We start from the raw sequence: 21,120 nt of genomic DNA on the forward strand, positions 1-21,120 counted from the left end.
AATATTTGAACTTATTGCTATTTTTGGGGTATATATGCTATGAGTTTTCTGATCCGGCCCCTTTGGGATCAAAGTAGGTTGGATACGGCCCCCCACCAAAATGAGTTTGACACCCCTGCTATAGAGGGACAGATAATGCTCCCTACAATTGTACCACAACTCACCCACTGCACCAGACTATAGAGGGACAGATAATACTCCCTACAACTGTACCACAACTCACCCACTGCACCAGACTATAGAGGGACAGATAATACTCCCTACAACTGTACAACTCACCATTATGTAACAGATAATACTCCCTACAACTGTACCACAACTCACCCACTGCACCAGACTATAGAGGGACAGATAATACTCCCTACAACTGTACAACTCACCATTATGTAACAGATAATACTCCCTACAACTGTACAACAACTCACCCTTATGGAACAGATAATACTCCCTACATCTATAGAACTCACCCTTATGGAACAGATAACCGTATGTCCTGTCAGTAATCATGTCAGTGTTGTATAAAGCTGAGATTTTATATTTTATTCTTATTTACACACACACACACACACACACACACACACACACACACACACACACACACACACACACACATATATATATATATATATCACACCTCTCGCTTGCTCTTTTTTTCTTTTTTTGCTGCTTATTTAGAATTATTATTATTTAGCTTATTTTTTTTTCTCTTTGTTATTCTATTATATTGTGATGTGTGAGCTCCTGTGTCCAAATCATCCCTTGTGGATCAATAAAGTTTGTCAAAGTGTCTAATAACTAAAACATTTATGTTGCAGATCATGATTGTAGTGAGCCATGTAGCCTAATTAAACCTACACATATCGACACAAAGAACAGAATGTGGAAAAGACTGGCCACGCAACTGATCGGGGCCAAATCTCATTTCTCCAGTTGCGTCTCGTCTCCTCCTCACGCCTTGATGACTCCAACTGTGGCCCCGCCCAAGTGTAAACGAGGAGCCTTTTGTGAGCTCGGATTGGTCCGTGTTCGAGCACGTGGCGCACAGAAGCGCGCAGGAAGAGGAGTGCGCTGCTGGCGGGAGAGGACGAGTGTGTGCGCTACTGCTGTGCTCTAACAAAACGACCATCTCCAGGGAGCAAAACTATGCCGAGGTAAGGATACATATATACAGAGCTTTATTAACGTTAGTACTAAGTTCGATTGCCAAACGTATGGATTAAAGGGCCCATATTATGCTTTTTGTATGTTATAATGTTTCCTCATCACAACACAGACCTAGAGTTCTGTTTTGCTTCAGTCACACATGTTTAACTCAAACCCTGCATATTTAAGTTCTTCTTAAACACTCTGAAACACTCTGTTCCACCTTGTGACGTTCTGTGGTAATACAGGAAATGCTCCATAGTGTTTTTAAACTCCAGACACATTCACGAATCTAATCATGCAATCGCCGTTCTGAGCTGAAGGCAAAAGTGTAGTGTAACTTGAAAACTATCATCACATCACAACGTGGAACAGAGCATTTTGAACTCTGGGTCTGTAGATAGATTAATAATAAAAACGCAACTCCAGGCATGTTTTTTCAGGATGTTACAATACTAGAACATAGTTTAAAGCTCACAGGAGCAACTTACAGTAGCCTGTATTTATTCCCATCAGGACACCGGGACATCTGAATGCAGGGGTTTGTTGTGCAAATTTCCTTTCATTCTCATTCACAGGTTTTGGGGGTGGGGTGTGAACAGTGCCTTATGAATAGCCAAAAGCCACAAATACAGCATATACATACAGCATATATTAACTACTGCAATACATCTGACTAAAGTTAGCTAACTAGGCTATATTCTTGCTACAGGACAAAATGTTCTAAGCAAGATTTGAGGAAAAATTAAAACTGTTTGCATGCATTTAATTGTTAAACTGATTTCCTTCTCTAATCAAATTTTCTATAAGGTTTTATCAGCTCTCATGTGCCTACTGGCATTGTGTCCTTTTGCAAGATGCTTGATCACACTTCACATTGCCAAACTTTAATTGTGCCTGTTTGAGGTTGCTGTTGGTAGTTGAATAAAGCATGAGACTATAACACAGCTTTAGTGAATAAAACTGAAATGGTTTCTGTATTAAAGTCCTGCGTAACATCTTTTTGTTTAAGAAACTGAACTGTGTGTACAATTAGCAAATCAATACGACTGATTTTCTTGCAGTACTCCAGTTTTCCAATTGTCAAATCAACTTACCTTGTCTGTTTTCTCTCCCGACAGTTCCACCATGCAGAAGATAACTGAAAAACTTCTCATTGAGAGAGGCTTTCCAAAATCAAGCAAACTGGAACAAATTCACTCTTTGAAGTTAGTTCGTCTTAAAAAGCTGTTATTATCTAGATAGATTGATCAATTGATTGATCGATCGATCCTTGTGAGCCTTGTCTAGTAATGTTGCCCTTCCTGTCCTCTGTAGGCTGTCAAAACTGGGCCTGAGGTGTGAGGATCTGCCGGTCCCTCTTCTGTCTCACCTGGTGTGCCTGGAGAGGCTGGACCTGTCTGGGAACAGGCTGACAGAATTCCCTGCAGCTTTGTGTCTGCCATCACTGAAACACCTGGACCTGAGTGATAACCAGATGGAAGATGTTTGCAACCTGCAGTGTCTGAGTGCGCTGGAAGAGCTGTGCCTGGACGATAACCTCTATATCACTGTGAGCACTCCAGTGTACTGCACTTATGATATTATTGTGTGGAATCTTATCATAATAATGATGATGTCACTTTTAAAAGACCAAAATTAACCTTTTGGAGTTTTCTACCATGTTATAACACAGTACAGTATGAGTATGTAGTGACATTTTTATGTACCTTCCAGCAACATAAATACATTAAATACATAGAGGAGGAGAGAGGAGAGGCTTACTTCTTAAAGCTTTGGGGTAGAAGCTCCCCCTCATCCCTTTTCATTTTAACCCTGTGAAAGCGGTAGCATCTTACAAGTTCTGAAAAGTTCATTTTGCATAATAGGTCCTCCTTAAAATATGAGCACAAGTAGCATTTACAACATCGCAACAGAGGTAGGTCATATTGATAAAATCAATGTTAGAAAATCCTGATCATGATAATCAGATTTCATTTTTGCCTTCATGAATGTGTTAACTTAGTGAGGTGAGGTTTAAGTGTCATACAAATGCAAAAGTAATCATAAAAGTGCACATGAAAGATTACACACATCATTTTCTAGTGATTCTCATTATTGAAATTAATTTATTAATGACAATTTATTAAAACGAATATTCAATTCAAGTATCAAATATTGGATACTAATCGAAACTAGATACAAGTGAACAAGTGTCAATGCTAAAAAAAATAAAATCACAAGGGCAGGACAAAAATGAACCCTTTCTGAATAGTTTTAGAATGATCTTCAGCTATATCAGACCACATAGACTAGTACAGTACACATCCATGGACCACTACCCGCAATACTGAGGGTTTACACAGATATAACACCTACTATAAAAGAAACTACTACACTTTTAATGTTGAAAATCACATTCTATTGTCCAAGTAAAGAGATCGCAGTTGAGTTTGAAATGTTTGTATTCCAACTAAAAAACACTGCACAGCCCATTTTAGTGTGTGCATTGCCCTGACAGACCAGTGTCTTGTTTGTGTTTGGAGGTGAGTGATAACTACAAGCTGATGGTGCTGCTGCCCCAGCTCAGGATGTACAACGGGAAAGACATCACTGCTACGGCCAACCACCTGCGCTACGTTTACACAGACAACCTGCAGACACGGGTGAGCACGGTGCACACACTAGACTAACTGATTATTCATGAACTGAAAATAGTTGTAGGTTCGTAGGCATTTAGGACTTTAATCCATCGATGGTATCTTGGTTTACCAAAATGTGTATTGGTCAACTTATCGTTTGATTTAGTTTATAAGGATTTATATGAGACAACAGCAGACATGAGAAGTGAGTGAATTAGCTGAAATATTTTTTGAGAGATTAAGGATTTAAAGATGGAACAAAGAGAATGTTTGGTGAATTTTATCAAGGAGAAAGACGTTATTGTCCTTCTTCCTATGGGATTTTGGAAAAGCTTAATATACCAGTTAGCCCCGTTAGCGGCGCATTACATACGTCATGACCAAATAGCAGCGATTGGTTAAATGAAAAAAAGTACCTGCCTACTGTCGAGTGAATGAAATCTAACACTGCGAGGTCAGACGGTTTGTACGAAGTGAAACTGGCTGATGAATCAGGCTAAATAAATATATTACTCACCTATTTCTCTTGCATGCATGTTGTTCACATGATTTAAAAGCTTTTTCCACCTGGTACTTTCACTTTCTGAGCCTTGTGACACTTTCTGGATCTCTTTATTCTGAGCCTTAGACTGCTTGGACGTACAATTCATGTTTATTAAGTGGGTTAGTGACAACGCACATGGACACACACACACACACACACACACACAACCTGTGAGTAACTGGTAAATGGTCACATTTTTCTATAGTACTTTTCCACCTTCAAGGCACTCAAAGCGCTTTTCAACAAGGAACCACTCACCCATTCACACACACACCAGTGTACGCAGACACTCCACATTCCACCTTGGGAGACGTTTCTGCTGTATACCATAAATTCTAAAACATCTACGATTAACCTGCAGTGGCCTTTAATATTTTAACTAATAAAATAATCCTGACATCCCTATTTGTGAGTGCAGTTTAGTTCAGATGCAGAGAGATTTTAGAGCTTTTGCCAGACCCAGTTTTTAGTCAATTAATCGATTTGCAGTATGTTTAGTTGACTACAGCTTTAGTTGAAATTACTGAGTCAAAGTGGGGGGTGGAAATAAGTTACAGAACTATAAGCTTTTATTGGTCACTTTATCTGCTTTTTATTTTGTCCAAATGTTGCTGATTGTTTAAGTTCTACTCAAAGAGCTGTGCTGTGTACTGTGTGAAAGTTCAAATCTCAGTCTATTTCTCACTCCTACTTTGAGGTAGGCACTAGGGATGGGCATGATTAATCGATTAATCGATAATTGATCATTAAGAATTTCATCGATTACGTTAATTTTAATCAACAAACCGAATGTAGGTTGCTGTGCGTAGCGTGACCAAACAAGGGTCAGTACATGTAGCTCTCTGCACTCAGAAGGAGCGAGACACAAACATTCGGTCAGTCTGCAGCGTACCGAAACACAAATGTGTATTTAACGATGACTTGTACAAGAAATTCCACGCTTTCCGTTGCGTTCGGGACAAGTGTGAGCCCATGTGCACAGTGTATAAAGCAGGAGCATATGTCTCGGTGTCCAGTGGGAAAAAGCTTTACCAGGTGAGAGTCGCGCAATGTCGATGACGAGTCCCCACCTCCCTATCCCCGTACGGTGTCCTGGTTTTGACAAACGCAAATCTGGTCACACTAACCTGTATTCACCTGAGTCATGTCTTTTAATCCAACAGAAATTGACAGCATCAGCGACACAAGAGCTGCAGTTTTATCTTCGCTGAGTTTATGCAAATTAGCGATGCGGTTTTAAGTTTCGTTTCTGTGGGAGTTGAACAAAACTGAATTAAACACATTATAATGTCAAACAGCTGATGTGGCTCTAGAGTGGTTACGGTTTATATGTCGTAAAGTTGAATTTATTTATGCAGATTAGTAGTGCAGATAGTAATAATAATGATGATCATTTTAATATAAAAACGTTAATGATTAATCGATAATCGATCGTTAATTCTTCCGACAATCGATTAAGAAAATTTCATCGAATGCCCATCCCTAGTAGGCACTAGATCATACAAATCGGTGCTAAAACTCAAAAATATAATGCTTTTTAAAACGTCCCTGTGATGTGATGCAGGTGAACTTTTGCTCTGCCGTGCTAAAGATTGCCTGAGTAGAATTTACTATTAATTTTAAAATACTATAGGAACGGTACACATGTGGACCAGATCAAACATGGTGCACTGAAGTGATTCACGACTACACCCGTGTGTACTCTTACTTTGTCATGGCCAAAGACACATTAGTGAAATGCCAGTAGTTGGGCATTCACATTCTGTGTGATGGGCACATGCATTTACTACAGATCAGTAGCTCACGACTATGACTCCTGCAGACCAGCTGCCCTGTTGAATGACAGACAGGTGGTAGTTTCTGTTTTTTCCAGTTTTGGAATAATTGTGATGATTATGATTATGTCTAGATCCGACATGGTTACTTTGTCGTGCAATAAGTAAATGCACAAATGTTGACCCTGATCATATCTATTACTGACTAGATCTTAGGACTTGATTGTGTAACAACCAAAATTTATGTTTGAATGATTACAGTTTTGCGGTCCCCTATGTGTTCTAAATATTATTGCTCTTTAGAATGTTGTGATGTCACCTGAAATCCAGCAATATCCTGAGCTTGGTTTTGTGACCCCTAGATCATATCTTTGTGGGAGAGGAGCTTCAGCCTGCCTCAGCCCATGAGCGCAGACAAGTTAACCGCGCTTGAGGCAGACTTTGTGCGCACAGCCAAACAGCAGGTGAAGTTTGGGCCCAGCTCAGTTAGTGACTTCACCAAGTGGAGGGTAAGGCTGTAGCTGCCTGTCTTCTGTCCTCTTTGGACAGCAGCTCTCTCATCTGTCTCCTTTGTAGGTCGGTATCATGGCAGCTGAGTTCTTCAAGTTTCAGACACAACAGAAGGACCAACCACACAGAAAGGAATCCACTACAGATCAGGATTCTGAGGTACACCCCCATAACTGTGCTCCTTCACAAAATAACTCTTCATTTATCCTCTATTTCCATACATAACCAAATCTGTGCTTTCCAACCGTACTAACCGTTACTGCATTTATACTTTTAGACTGTTCAGTTTTTCTGTTTTCTCTTATCAAACAACCACAAGACGGCTCACAAAGTCAGTTAGAGAATACACCATAATAGATGAAATAGAACAACATATAAACAAACCCAGAGGCGCCCATGGCAATTTTTAGATCATATCATCTGGAAAAGCCATCATGCGTATCCTTATGCATCTAGAACATAAGCATACATTAGACTTAAGCCTTTTGTGATATTTCATACAGAATGCAAATCCACTAAAGAGAAAGAGGGCCGTTTCACCAGTTGCGGTCACAAAACAGACTCCTGCGAAAAAGGCCAGCATAGTACCAGTATCCCAAATCCGAGAGAGCCCCCGCAAATCAGCCCTGCAACTCACAGGCCAGAGGCAGAACCAGAGCACACACGACCTGTGTAAGTCCTCCACCCCACCCAGCAGCCCCCGCACCACCCGGAAGAGCAAGCAAGACAGTGTCAGCCACCAGCCCAGCAGCAGTCCAGCTAAACACCTGCTGCCAAGAGCAAAAAGCCCAAATGAGGTGTGGATTCCATGTTAATTCAGATAAAATCAATAGCCTGGATGTGAGTGTAATTGTGTGTTATGGTCAGGTGCAGAAACCTGTGTGTCTGAGAACTCATCATGTGCTGCAGTGCCACAGTAAACAGGACAGGACTGATGACCTGAGCACTCAGCTGTGGACCTGTGCTTTCCAGCCCTCTGATGGTATGTTCCCACACAAGAGCAGGGCAATATTTACATCCAGAATATCTCTCTGTATTTTTTTAAATACAGATTGCTATCAGTCTGGTCCCCACACACTGTGTTGCGTCTTTTTTTTTCTAGGTTAGTGCTCATTGATACTGTGGAAATCTGCCATGTTTTTCAGTCCCCTGTGATATTTTTCCCATATTTTTTTCCAATATGGATGGACTGTAAGTGTCCATGATTGGCTAATCCATCTGTCAGTCACACTCATTTGAAAACGAGAGAGATTCACCAGTGACTAGACACACATCTTCCTACAGTATTGAAAATGTGTGACTTCTGGATTCCAGGGAAGAGTGATACCGCAATACAAATCGAATTGTGATCTCATCCCTGTGACATTCTGCTATTTTAGTCAAATTGCCATATTGTGATTCTCAGCAATTATGTTTAATGCCGCTCTATGGCTAAAAACGGGCACTTTATCACCCCCTCCTCCTATTGGTCAGTCTGAGCGAGTGACAGCTGAATTTAACCTGTAGCAGTGAAGAGCTCCCACCCTCTGCTCCCACATCCCCACACACTGCTCACCTAGCTTCTGTGGTTTACTCTGGATAGCTCTTTATCTAAAGCCCTGTCTGTGCAGGGTCCAGTCGCCTGGTGGCCACTTGTGGAGGGGACTCTGTGTGCCTGATTGACTGTGAGCTCGGCCTGGTCATGAAGAAGTACAAAGTCTCTGAAGAGGTTAGACACACTGCTGCACCTTCTGTGGTATCCACATGGTTTGTCTTTGAGCTCTTCGGCATGGTTATTTATAATAATAGAGTGAGCCACTATGGTTTGGGCAGGGGGTTGCTACATGAGCAACTGACATCAACTAATTAAATGAAACCAAAATCATGCCTTAATTATACCTTTTAAACATAAAGGCAAGCTCAGCAATTCACAAAGAGATGTTCAGTATTCAGAATGTGTTCGCAGGTGGTCCTGATATATACACTGTTCAAAAAAATTAAATGAGCACTTTGAAAACACATTCAGTCTCAATGTGAAAAAAAATGTGTTGGATATCTATACAAATCTGGACAGGGCAATGTCTTAGGAACAAAAGGATGCTCCTCTTTTCATGGAAATGAACAACAGATGCAGTAGAGCAGCATTAATGAGACAAACCCTCAAACAGGACTGGTTTTGCTTGTGGAGGTCATTTCAAGTTTCTACCTGTTTGGTGTTTTTTGACTGGTTTTCCATTAGTGCTGCTTTACTACAGTGATTATCACTTCTGGGAGCATGATGCGACTCTTTAACCCTACAGAAGCTGGCGAAGAGAAAATTCAGTTTGTCGATTGGACAAAAATTTGTTTGGTTGAAGATGTTTCACAGTTCATCCAAGCTGCTTCTTCAGTTCTGGTCAGACGCTGGTGGACACTTCCTTATATCTGTCTGCAGGGAGGAGCTAAATAACTACTCTGAAACTAACACAAACACTCGTTTACAGTTTCTGTTTGTTAGGTGGGCCTATTAACCTGTGCAGGGTGTGGGGTCTAATTAGCAGAACAATTCATGGCCATAATGGAGCTTCCACACCTCTGGACCTGAACTGGCTACACCTGTTGTTCTCTTGTTTGTTTTGATTTCGGTTTGAGGATGGAGTTGTAAATAGGAGATAGATGGTGTCTGAGTCTCCATTTCTGTTTAGAGAAGGATTCTCTTTCTTAACAAAAATGGCTTCTTTCACTCCCCTCTCAAACCAATTCTTTTCTCTGGCTAAAATCTGTACCTCACTGTCCTCAAATGAGTGGCCTGTGGCTTTTAAGTGGAGATGTCCACTGCTGTTGTCTCGTCTGTGTTGGTACATCCTCTTGTGAAGTGTGTTTAGTTTCTCCAGTGTAGCGTTCACTGCAGTCTTCACTGCACTGAATAGAGTAGAGCACATTGCTTTGTTTGTGGCTCGGTGTTTTGTCCTTTGGGTGGACCAGTCTCTGTCTTAAAGCGTTCGTAGGTTTGAAATAGACCAGGATCTCATGTTGTCTGAAAATCTTTTTTCAGAAACACCAGTTGCTTCAGACAGAGGATTTTCAGACAACATGAGAGTGGTGAGGGTGTCAAACTCATTTTGGTCCGGGGGCCGTATCCAACCTACTTTGATCTCAAAGGGGCCGGATCAGAAAACTCATGTCATATAAACCCCAAAAACAGCAAGAAGTTCAAATATTTGTGCAGAAAAACACAAATCTATTACAGAAATCTTTTTTAATTGATGAACCCTTTCTTTTACAAAATATTATAATATAATGAACAACCTGAAACTTTAAGAAAAATGCAATTTCAACACAATGTTTTAACATGAAATTGTATGCAAATAGGAATAAGTCAATTTCTCTTGGAAAATCCTGCACTCGGCTCCACTTTTCTCATTTTTGACGTTTTGCTGATGAGGGTGTCACGGTCAACAGTCAAAACGATCGTCCTTTAAAAGAGGTAAGAGGCAAGTTAGGAAAGAGGCAAGTCTTCATTTGTGCTGCTCTGGTGGGAGGGGCCACGCACAGAGACGCTGGAGACGCTGCTATGCTAAGCAACGCAGAAAATTACCAATATTTTAATACAAAATATAATTAAAATATTTTTGTAGAAAATCAACTGAGGGCCAGATTAAAGGTCTTGGAGGGCCGGATCCAGCCCCCAGGCCGTATGTTTGACACCCCTGCTCTATTGCATCGATTATTGCCATTGAGGTGGTTCTTTCTGTCCTAAATCCATATTGTTCTTCCTTGATTATTTGATGTTTGTCAAGAAGCTTTTCGAGACGTGAGCTGAAGAGTTTTTCAAAGATTGGTGGCAGTAGGGAAATTGGTCTATAGTTTTTAAAACTATGTTTGTTCTCACTCTTGAATATTGGTATTACTTTTGCAGTTTTCATTTTATTTGGGAAATGCCCTGACTGGAAGGATTAGTTGCAGATATGGGTAAATGGCTTAACAATATTTTTTATTACTTTTTTAAAATAGTACCATGTCTATGTCATGACATGAGTCTTTGGATAGTTTAGTTTTACACTTAAGAACGATGCTTGTCACCTCCTGTTCATTTGTTGCAGATATAAAGATAAAGTGTGGATTTCTTTCAATATTTTGGTGATCTGATGATCCATGTTGTTCCACACAGTTCACACTTTTATTTGTCCTGCAGGAGTTCTTCAGCCTGGCCTGGACCACCGTGTTGATGTGTTGTGGTCAAGGCACTCCTGCTCAGCCCTGTAGTGTCCTGGCAGCTGGAGGGAAGAGGGGCATGGTCAAACTAATCCACCCACGGAACAATATTGCTTATGGGGAGTTCAGAGCCAGTCGCAAAGCTCTGTCTGTGCTCCGCTTCAACCCTAACAAGGGCAACTTCCTATACAGTAAGCCTGCCGCTTCGGCTGTGCAATAATCAAATTTTGATTGTGATTTTGATTTTGTGTGTCAAACGATCTCCAAACTCATATAATCGAGTTGAAACGATTTAGGGCGCACTCACACTTGCACATCTGAACCGGGTCACGGCCCCATGACGTCATCACACGGCTCTATTTGTTTTCATGTGCTAACACTTTTAGCAGAGAAAAAAGTCCAGCGGGAGAAATATCTATTAAATAGTGAGGCTGATGGGTGTTTTTTAATGATACACGCACCTCCGTGAGTTTTTGGATATAAAAACAGCGCAGAGCATGACAGCCGGAGACAAGAGGCAGCTAAACTGTCTGTCCTTATTGAAGGTCAGGGCGGGTTTGCCGTGTGTTTGAGAGCAGATTTTATTCACTGGTTTCCTTGTGTGAGTAACATCAGTGCACCTGACAGGGCTCGTATAGTAAAGTCATGCGTGTGCGCGTACATGAGAACCTGTGTTGTGCTTTGGCCCACCTCTTCCAAACAGGCAAAGGCCCAACCGTACCGTTCCTGAGCACAGTTCGATTACGCTCACACTGGACAAACGTACTGCACTTTAAGGTGATCCTAGTGTGAGCGCACTCTTAGGTTGCTCTTGTATGCACACATGCACGACTTCACCCTGTGCGCCCTGTGTGCACGCTCATGTTACTCATACAAGAAAAAACTGTGAAAAAACTCCACTCTAAACACACACAGTGAATCCGTGCTGACCTTCAGTAAGGACTGTAGAGACAAAAGTTTTGCAGCGTTGTCTCCTCCTGTCCTCACTCCTCCTCCTGTCCTCACTCCTCCTCCTGTCCTCACTCCTCCTCCTGTCCTCACTCCTCCTCCTGTCCTCACTCCTCCTCCTGGCCTCAAACCTCCACACAGTTTTATATCCATAAACTCATGGAGGAGCATATATCTCAGCACTTATTTTCTTTGCTAAAGCATTAGCTCTTCTGGGCGACATGTAAACAAACAACGCCGTGTGATGACGTCATTGGCTGTGGCCCGGTTTGGTTGTGCAGGTGTGAGTGTGGAACATAGAACCCACAGCAATCGTGCTTGAGCATGACACGGTCCTAAAGTCCTAGTTGAGTGTGCCCTAAAACTTAACAAAGTTTATTTGGGGATATTTTTTAAATAAATATATATATTCTTTCTTTAACTATAGAGACTGTAGAACATCTGGATATATAGTTTCTTTTGGATACATTTATGTTTTTCTGCCTTATTTCATGTTCAAAGTATATTTTATTCGTTCTGTTTGTTTTATACATCTCAAAACTGCTCTAAGGTACATATTTGTAGCCTATTTTTATTTTCAATTTGAAAGTTTTGCGTAAATTATCAATAAAGTATCAAAAAGTGTTTTTTTTGAGAGAGAAATGCTGAATAAATGCATCACCTGCCACATCATGAAATCTTCACCAGGTTTTTCGTCTCTTTTACACTCAGTACTGGTAGTGGGTTACTTGCAGAGCAACTGAATCTTAGAATAATCTCACCTGACTCATTTGTATTATGTGTAAATCTGGGGTAATACCAAATTTTAGCCCACTCATTCATCGTTCCTGTTACAGTCAGAGCAGAATGAGATTAAATTTTTCGTACTTAAATGCTTGACCATGTAAATGCTATAGTGCATTATCTGTGAGCCCTGGCCAGTCTTTAGTGATCTTGTTGCCTTCTTCAGTTGCTCATCATGCTTTAAGAGCAGTTGCAGAGGGTTTTCCTGACTTTGTTGCTCCATCACAGATTGTGTAAGTGTTTTCTCTCTTTCTCCTCCAGCTGGTTCCTACGACAATAAGATTGTGCTCTGGGACATTGGAGGACTGGACAATCACTACAATTACAAAGTTGTGTCAGTACCTGCATCTTCTCTGGTTTCTATCTGAGTGTGTGTGCGCGCGCGCGCGTGTGTGTGTGTATATGTACGATGGTTCAATTTGGTACCCTGCTTCTATAATTTTGAAAAAGTATCCTTAAAGATGCCAAGGAAAAAGGGGGACACATTAGGGATTGTAAACAGCCTCATTATGATTATGTATGTAATGATCCATTGTATTGATCAACTGTTCTTTTTCTATAATTAGTCAGCTGATGTCGTTGGAATGCAACTCCACTCCTTTACACCTCTGCGTTCCCCCCAAGGCCCCCCTCTCTCACCTCCTGACAGCTTGTGACAACGGACTGCACTGTTACAGCACCCAGGTCCAGACCACCACCACAACAAACAGGTGAGCACACACAGCAGTAAGGTTCCACCCACAACCACAAATGAGAAGGTAGTTGCCTCTTTTCACTTAAGTGTTCTAATATGTAAACGGCTTCCATGAGATCAGCATGTTTTCAGTTTTTTACAAATGCAGTAACTTGAATGACAAACCTCCCACGTGATTACTGTGCAGTGTTCACCTGTTGCCAAGCTCATGTTGTGGTATTTCTGTGGCAATGGTGTGACACCGTAGTATTCATCCATCTTTTTCCACGTATCTGGTCTGGGTTGCTGGGGCAGCAGTCTGAGCAGGGACTCCCAGACTTCCCTCATCCCAGACTTCCCCCACCCCAGAGACTTCATCAGAGAAATGGAAAACTCAGCTCCTCTCAAGGAGTTGGGTTCCAGATGTGAGCGCGACTATCTCTAACTGGTGACGCTCAACCAACCTCACAAGCTCAGACTCCTTCTCCCACAGAGAGGTCCCCTTTACATATTTCCCAGCAGGTGATAGGTCTGCGGACTCCTTTGGGCTATGTCCAGCCGGACAGGTCCTGCTAACACCAACCCAGGCGTCTTTGTTTTCAAGCTCTTCATAAAGGGCTTTTGAGGTTGTAGTAATGTTATAGTGTCACTCTATTGTCCTGCAGATGGAAGCAGAGAGAGGTGACTTTTCCTGTATACAAGGACAAAGATTCTGAGCATGATTACCACACTGTGGATGGACTGTCCTTTCTATCAGATGACATCGTAGGTAAGTACTCCAACTCATGCAGACTAAATAATTTACACAGTTTCATCACTGAAACACACCTCATAACTTGGTAGAAGTGCCCACTCAGCTTCACACGTTTCCCCACTTGAGTGGCATGCGCTGAGTGTAAAACCTCTGTGGTTCAGGTTTAGATCATTTAGTGAAAGTGAAAAAAGTAATCTCTAGTTTGCAACAATATAAATTTGATTTCTTTTTGAAACAGCCTCAAAGAACTACATGCACAGAAGCATCTATCTGTGGAGCTTTAGTCAGACATTAGCTCAGCAGCCCCATAAGAAGACTGGCTGTGTGAGTGCAGTGGTCCTTGCTGAGCTGCAGTGGACCTCCACCCAGGTGCCCTACCTCGCCCTCAACACCTGCCCAGGTACGTCATCACTACACTACACTAAACTCACAGCAGCTTACACTCATCTAGACACTTCAGAGCTCACAGGACTAACTCTGCTTTGTGATGTTCATTTGAAACATCTACAGGATTTCAATAAAGTTGGCAAAAATTGGAAACATGCTGGATTTCCGGTTTAATGGAAAAAGTCCTTGTAACTGAAGGCTTTGAAGGAATTGATGGAATGTAGTAAACAAAAAAGTGTGAATTGTATGAAAGATAATTTGTCTCATTAATTTTTTATTTCAAATTTCATGGAATTTGTCATTTTGAATTTTTTAATGCTAAAAAAAACATTCACCATTTGGCAAACTAAATTAATATAAGATCAGAACACCCTTTGTTTCAACAACAGTTTAGCTAGTAGCCTAAAATTAACCAAATTGAAGGAAATTAAGCTACACATTGTCAAATAATCATGGTCAAATAAAGCATAATTATATAAATAAATAATTATGTAAATGTACAAGTAAAAATAAAGTATAAAATTGTAGTAATACAAATAGATCTCAGCTATATACAAGAGGTCAAAAAAACGATGCAAAAATGATTGTTTTGAAATAAAACTGAAATTAAAGTTTAACAAACCTGAGACAGAGCATGCCTACATTTAACATCACACCTCCAGGGAATGTTGATGACATCAGCTGCAAGTATTGAGCTGCTGAAGTGGGTAACAGTCCTGTGCTACTTATGTCTGCAGGTCAGTGCTATGTGGTGTGTGGAGACGACAGAGGACGCTTATGGACCTACCACATCAAGGATTTGAAGGACAAGAGCATTGCGCCCCAGGTAACTTTTACTTCTCATTATCATCTTCACATTATGAAATATTAGGGAGAGGATGATTCACTTAACTCACAATTCAGCTCAACTTTCGATTTTTAATTCTCTTCGTTTTTGGTAACGTCTTTAAATTGACATTATTTCTTATCTTAAAACACAAAATATACTTGTAAGTAAGTAATTGTTATTAATACTAATAAATCATAACATTTAGTGTTCCTACTATTGATGTCCGAAATAAAAAAAAAAACAACATCCTAAATTAAATTAAAAATAAGTCACCAGTTCTTATAATTGAAGTAAAATAGACCCATAGCAATTGGCCACTATGAATAAATATTTAGCTTAATGTTTAGGCTACAGTTGTTTAAAAAAATACTGTTTCATGAGGAGCATGTGGTTTATGAAATGCTACTGAAAGGCTATTAGACATCACCATCAAATCTGTACATTTTCTGTATTTATTTATTTTGATGGTAAAATACTCAGTCGAAAAGCGGTTTTGGAGTATTTAATAGTTCATATTTTTGTAACTCTTATCAACGTAAAATAAAAATGTGACTGAAAGACAAAACTCACCTGTAAGTGTAGTCAGTAGCCACTTAATCAGAGACTACCAAAATTGAAAGTATTTGTAAGGAAAAACTAAACTTAGATTTACAGCTATTTATACTGAGTATCATACCAAAAACTATGTCTCCAAAAAATAGGAAAATTATTCTAATATTTCTAATATTAAGTAAAATAGCAAAAACTGTAAAACCACAACCTCTTACTAAAGAAAATAGGTGGGAAAGGGAAAGTAGAAAAAAAATGACAAAAATGGTACACAGCCCATGTCAAGGCAAGTAAAACATTTGTTGACCATTGCGGATGGTCCCCCCCCTTATCTCCAACCTACAAATTGCCCAGTTTGGCAATTGTTTAGGTGTAAAATTTGACCTCGTGTTTGATAATCATGACATCGCTAGGGAATTCCATAACAGTTACCTAGCAAGCATATTGTACACTGAGCCAGAAGTTCTCAAAAATTCTTATTTGACAAATTAAAATGCAAGAAAACACATTGTTCTTAATTGTTTAAGTCTTGTGCCTAACTTTTCAATGACAATCTCCCTAGCATGATGTCATCAATATGGAGCTCTAGAACAGAACTCTTTCCTTCCTGTAATTTTCAACATATTTTTCAGATTTTCTTCAACAATTTCTTCTTCATCAGTGTAAAATTATAATTTAAAAAAAATTATAATTTATAGTTACAACAAGTATTATCCCACCTCATTAAGTAAAAATTTGAGAATGACAAAAACCTGTCATGCATACTTAAACGCCAATGGGCCCCTGAATTTTACTTATTGTCCAACATCTGATAAAGGAAACAGGAAAGGAAAGCTCTAACCCACTTATTTTCAGTCAAAGAATGTGGATCAGTCTTTACTCCAAACCCAAAAATTAAAAAAATAACCCTAAAATTAAAAAAAATCTATCATGTCACTTTTTTTGTCCCCAAGAGGCAATTTAAGCACATTGAGCAGTAAAATACAATCATAATAGAAATCTCAATCAAACATCTCAGTGCTGCTCAACAGAGAACTAACCCTTGGGATATAAGTGATTATTGCACATGTACAAGTGCTAATGCCTTGTGTAAACTAATGAAAAATGCAAGGAGCATGTGGGTGGCGGTGCATCCTGGTGGAGGTCTGTGGGGTAAGGTTCTCTGGGTGGAGGTCTGCAGCCAGATTCTCTTGGACGGTTTTGGTCCTCAAGATCACAGTCCCAGTGAATGTGTGACGTTACATAGTCCTTAACTTCCATCCCGTGAACTGTGCATGTTGCACTAAATATTAAAAAATGAGTATTAAGACGTACTAATAACCCTGCTTATCTCCTGTTTATCAGCCAAAACCTTCAGACGCCAGCTATACCTATCCTTATATTTACCAAAACTAATCTAGGCGGCATTTGAATCTGGTTTTCCTCTGTACATAGTATGTTCCCACTTATAATGAGAGTAGATCAAACTGTGGTCAAAACTACAGAGCTTCCATTTCACAAAGCACGTTGTCTGTGCTCCAAAGGGTTCATATAAACAGATTTAGTTTGAATTGATTAAGAAAACATCTGCACAGAAGTAAATTTGGCCACATATTTTCTGAAGAACATCCCCTTTTTTTTTTAAACCCAAACCTGATTTACATGGTCAGTACAGTTTTGGACTTTGTAGTGTTAATAACATGATTCTGAATAACAGACTCCAAAATTTAACAACTCAACTGTGCACAATTCTATTACAAATTACATTTAGTCAGTCTTTTAGTTTTCTTTAAAAAAAAAATCTAGAATTCCCAGTTTCTTGTGCCAAAGATAATTCACAAAGATGCTGGCATAAAGGGAAAGATGTCATTATTATTTAATATTACACCTTTATCACTTTAAATCTAAAGATATAAGCAGTTTAATGCAGCAGTCGACAGGGAGTCCCGCGGTGTGACATGAAAAATCACACATTTTAAAAGACGGTTACACAAAAACCAGGAGGAGCTCATCTGTCATGTAAGCACCAGGAAGAACTCTGGTCTTAAAGGTTTAAGCTGCAGTACAAATTTTATAGTGATCATTTTCTTATTTTTGTACAATCCAGATCTGACAATTTTTTAACATGCGCAAGTGTCATGTCCTGCGGTGTGACAGCTGTATTTCCTAAGAAAAACACAGTTCACAATTCTAATAGTGATTTTTTTTTTTTTAAATGGCAAATTAGTAGTGAATGTCCAGCAGAGTGACAGGAAGAGTCATACGGCAGTATTAAAATGTCTAAAATGAAAAGAGTTTCACAAAAAATTATGTTACTTCTTTACAATTGTTGTAAAACTTTATTTCTTTAAAAAGGAGGGTATTACACTTCTACGGGGTGTCATTTTAGCTGCTCCTACAGGCCTTGATATTAAACTCATGTGGTTGTCAGTTGTCCACATTATTTAGAATAATTGTTATGTATTTGGTGACTAACACAGATTCCTCTTTTGTCAATTTGCTGCCTAAAAATACACACAATGCTTTATATTTACACTATAATACTTAAAACAGTGTAGCCGGTTTTAAAAGTCTTAAAAAGGTGTAAAATTTCATGTTCCTAAATTAAAGCCTTAAAAAGTCTTAAATTATGTTGTCCAAGTCATTTTTTTTTTTTTCCACAAAGGTCTTAAATTTCATCAGTCTATTTTTTTGTAAACTCAACCGGGCTGCAGTGCGATGTTAACCCAAGGGAGGAAAAAACAACAACGTGAAATCATATTTGTGAATGTACTGTGTCATTTCAGATCTTAGAGTGGCCGTCTGTTCGCAACGACAAGGGGCCAGTTGAGGGCCCCTCAATCAATAGTGTGGCTATGGACCCCGAGCTGCAGTATCTGGTGGCCCTGACTGACTGCAACCTGGTGGTGGTGTGGAGGAGGGAGGAGACAGAGAGCTGAAACACTGCCTTTCATTTCATAAGGGTTTATTTTATCGTTTTAGTTTGTCTATAATTGAATGAGAAGCCATGAGGTGGATTTAGATCAGAGCCTCACTGAAAAACTGTTGGCTAATGCGAGCTAGCTTGTGACTGTAATGTTATTTAAGGGGGATTTGATCTGCAGCACAAATCATATGTGCTCATGTGGTCAACGAAAAAGAGAGAACAGTTTCTAACTCAGACAATTTCAGTACATTTCCATTTTAACAAAATACATGCATATTTTATTTTATTCTATTTAAAAATCTTTATGAAAAACTGTAGAGAGTTTTGATTCTTAATGGATGCGGAATCATTTAGAGCTTTTTGACTCTTTCATTCATTGTTACAGTAAAATAAGTAAATCATACAGTACAGTACAATACAGTATGTTAAAGGTGTTTATTAATGTTGCAAGAGAATTGTATTGCCATTAACCATCTGTCGAGCTTTTAAAATGCCAAGAGGACGTGAGAAATGTATTTGGTGATGTTGCTTTGTAGCAACCATTAACATATTAATGGTCAGTAATGTAATAATAGCCAATAATTTTGGCCAAGTTTAAATGTAATGGTGAGCTAATAATGTAGTAAGTCAGTGTATCTCAAATTTTTCACACCAAGTACCACCAAAGAAATGATTTGGATTTGTGAGTACCTCCAGAGCTAAACCAGGACTATCACAGGACTATTGTAGGTCTAATCTAGGGCTAAACCAGGTGTAACAGCGGACTACATTTCCTCTGTTCTTCTAAACAATAAATTGTCCAAAAGAGGACAAAAAGTGGATAAAATTATACAAACCCACAAACTGAAGAGCCACCTGAAGGAGTTTGTGCACCACCAGTGCTGCAGTTTGAGATTGTTGGCTGGTTTGTATCTTTGCCTGACAAGGAACATTTCCTTTGATAATAGCTGCAGCCAGTAGTGTAGCCATTATTGGCAAGATGTTATTACGTGTTTGGCCTTCCTTATTACATTTAACCTTGGCCAAAATTCTTACATTATTGGCGGTTTTAACATTACTGGCTGTAATACGTTATTGGCCTCACTCTTGTTAATGATAATCTGATGCAAGTCTTAATTCTTGTTTGTGCAAAATGTCAACTCTGTTCAGACAGTGAATGGAATAAAAAAAAAAAAGAGTACTGCCTTTTTGTGTTTTTACTGATTTCCAACATTAATCATTTAATCAGAAATTAAATCAAGCCAGAGCCTTCTCCTTTTCACCAAATGAAAGATGCTGTGAACATGAAATTGGACTGGAGTAAGGTTTGTCACAAACATAATCTCCCTAGAGGCTAGAATAAGAAATTATGGGGCATAGTTAGATATTTTATATTAATTTCAGACTCACGGTAAACTCCATGTACTGTCTATAAGTAATTGCCACCAAATTATCAAGCAAAAGTTACTGAAAAATCTTTTAAAAAGTTCTTCCTTAACATGACTTTCAGTCCAAGCAGTTTACATGGGTGTGCGACTATTACATTTTCATAATTATTAGAATAATTGTATATGTTATCCCATATTTTGTATGTATTGTTCCATCCATCCATCCATTTTCGTCCGCTTATCCAGGGCCAGGTCGCGGGGGCAGCAGCCTAAGCAGGGACTCCCAGACTTCCTTCACCCCAGACACGTCCTCCAGCTCCTCCGGGGGAACCCCGAGGCGTTCCCAGGCCAGCCGAGAGACATAGTCCCTCCAGCGTGTCCTGGGTCTTCCCCGGGGCCTCCTCCCGGTGGGACATGCCCGGAACACCTCCCGAGGGAGGCGCCCAGGAGGCATCCGGAACAGATGCCCGAGCCAAATCAACTGGCTCCTCTCGATGTGGAGGAGCAGCGGCTCTACTCCGAGCTCCTCCCGTGTGACTGAGCTCCTCACCCTATCTCTAAGGGAGCGCCCAGCCACCCTGCGGAGGAAACCCATTTCGAGTGCTTGTATCCGCGATCTTGTCCTTTCAGTCACTACCCAGAGCTCATGACCATATCTCGGGGTCTATGTATTGTTTTTGTGTGAATAATGTTTTGTGCTTAATAACTATGCAGTGACCTGTCACCCTCTCTGCGCACCGCGAAAACAATGACTTATTCAGCTCTTTGCTGGGAAAGAGGACAGTTCTCAAGGTTGGCAGAAAGGAAGGGAAGCGCTGTTCCTAAAGATGCTACAAAGATGCTACACCTTATCGGCCACCTGCTGCTGGCTGCTGACATACATATTTGCACAATGAAATCATGTCTGATGTTTCTACTGTTTTTTGCTGTTTTCAACCCCTCCCCTTTAGAGAAACATCCATTGTAACTAGGGACCCTCTTATGACAATAAAAAGAGGAGACGCGGAGAGTGCATCAGAGCGGGTAGAGACTGTAACGGTAAATGCACTCTCTGTCCGCCCTCCTCATGAGAAAACGATATTAATCTCTTGTCTTTCTTCTTACTTTTACAATGTTTAGGTGGGCTTAAACCTGACAATAATACACATTATATATTATT

General features: G+C 39.9%; 1 protein-coding gene across 2 annotated transcripts; it reads left to right on the top strand.

Annotated features, from left to right (window-relative positions):
• Window positions 1-832: 832 nt before the first annotated feature.
• lrwd1 (leucine-rich repeats and WD repeat domain containing 1) lies at window positions 833-19,769 on the top strand. 2 transcript variants are annotated; one of them, XM_055148895.1, is made up of 16 exons: window positions 833-1,151; window positions 2,265-2,351; window positions 2,461-2,695; window positions 3,669-3,788; window positions 6,446-6,592; window positions 6,660-6,752; window positions 7,097-7,390; window positions 7,461-7,575; window positions 8,204-8,301; window positions 10,747-10,957; window positions 12,759-12,831; window positions 13,064-13,207; window positions 13,836-13,939; window positions 14,163-14,324; window positions 15,049-15,137; window positions 18,455-19,769. In XM_055148895.1, exons 1-16 carry the CDS (start codon window positions 1,144-1,146, stop codon window positions 18,605-18,607), a joined length of 2,133 nt encoding a protein of 710 aa, XP_055004870.1. In that variant the 5' UTR covers window positions 833-1,143; the 3' UTR covers window positions 18,608-19,769. The 2 variants fall into 2 exon arrangements, with proteins under 2 accessions (XP_055004870.1, XP_055004872.1); XM_055148897.1 differs by having other exon boundaries at window positions 7,467-7,575.
• The last annotated feature ends 1,351 nt before the right edge of the window (window positions 19,770-21,120 follow it).

Source organism: Boleophthalmus pectinirostris, unplaced genomic scaffold (assembly GCF_026225935.1).
Source record: "Boleophthalmus pectinirostris isolate CB_2022bp ecotype Guang Dong unplaced genomic scaffold, ASM2622593v1 HiC_scaffold_12, whole genome shotgun sequence".
NCBI classification, from domain to species: domain Eukaryota; kingdom Metazoa; phylum Chordata; class Actinopteri; order Gobiiformes; family Gobiidae; genus Boleophthalmus; species Boleophthalmus pectinirostris.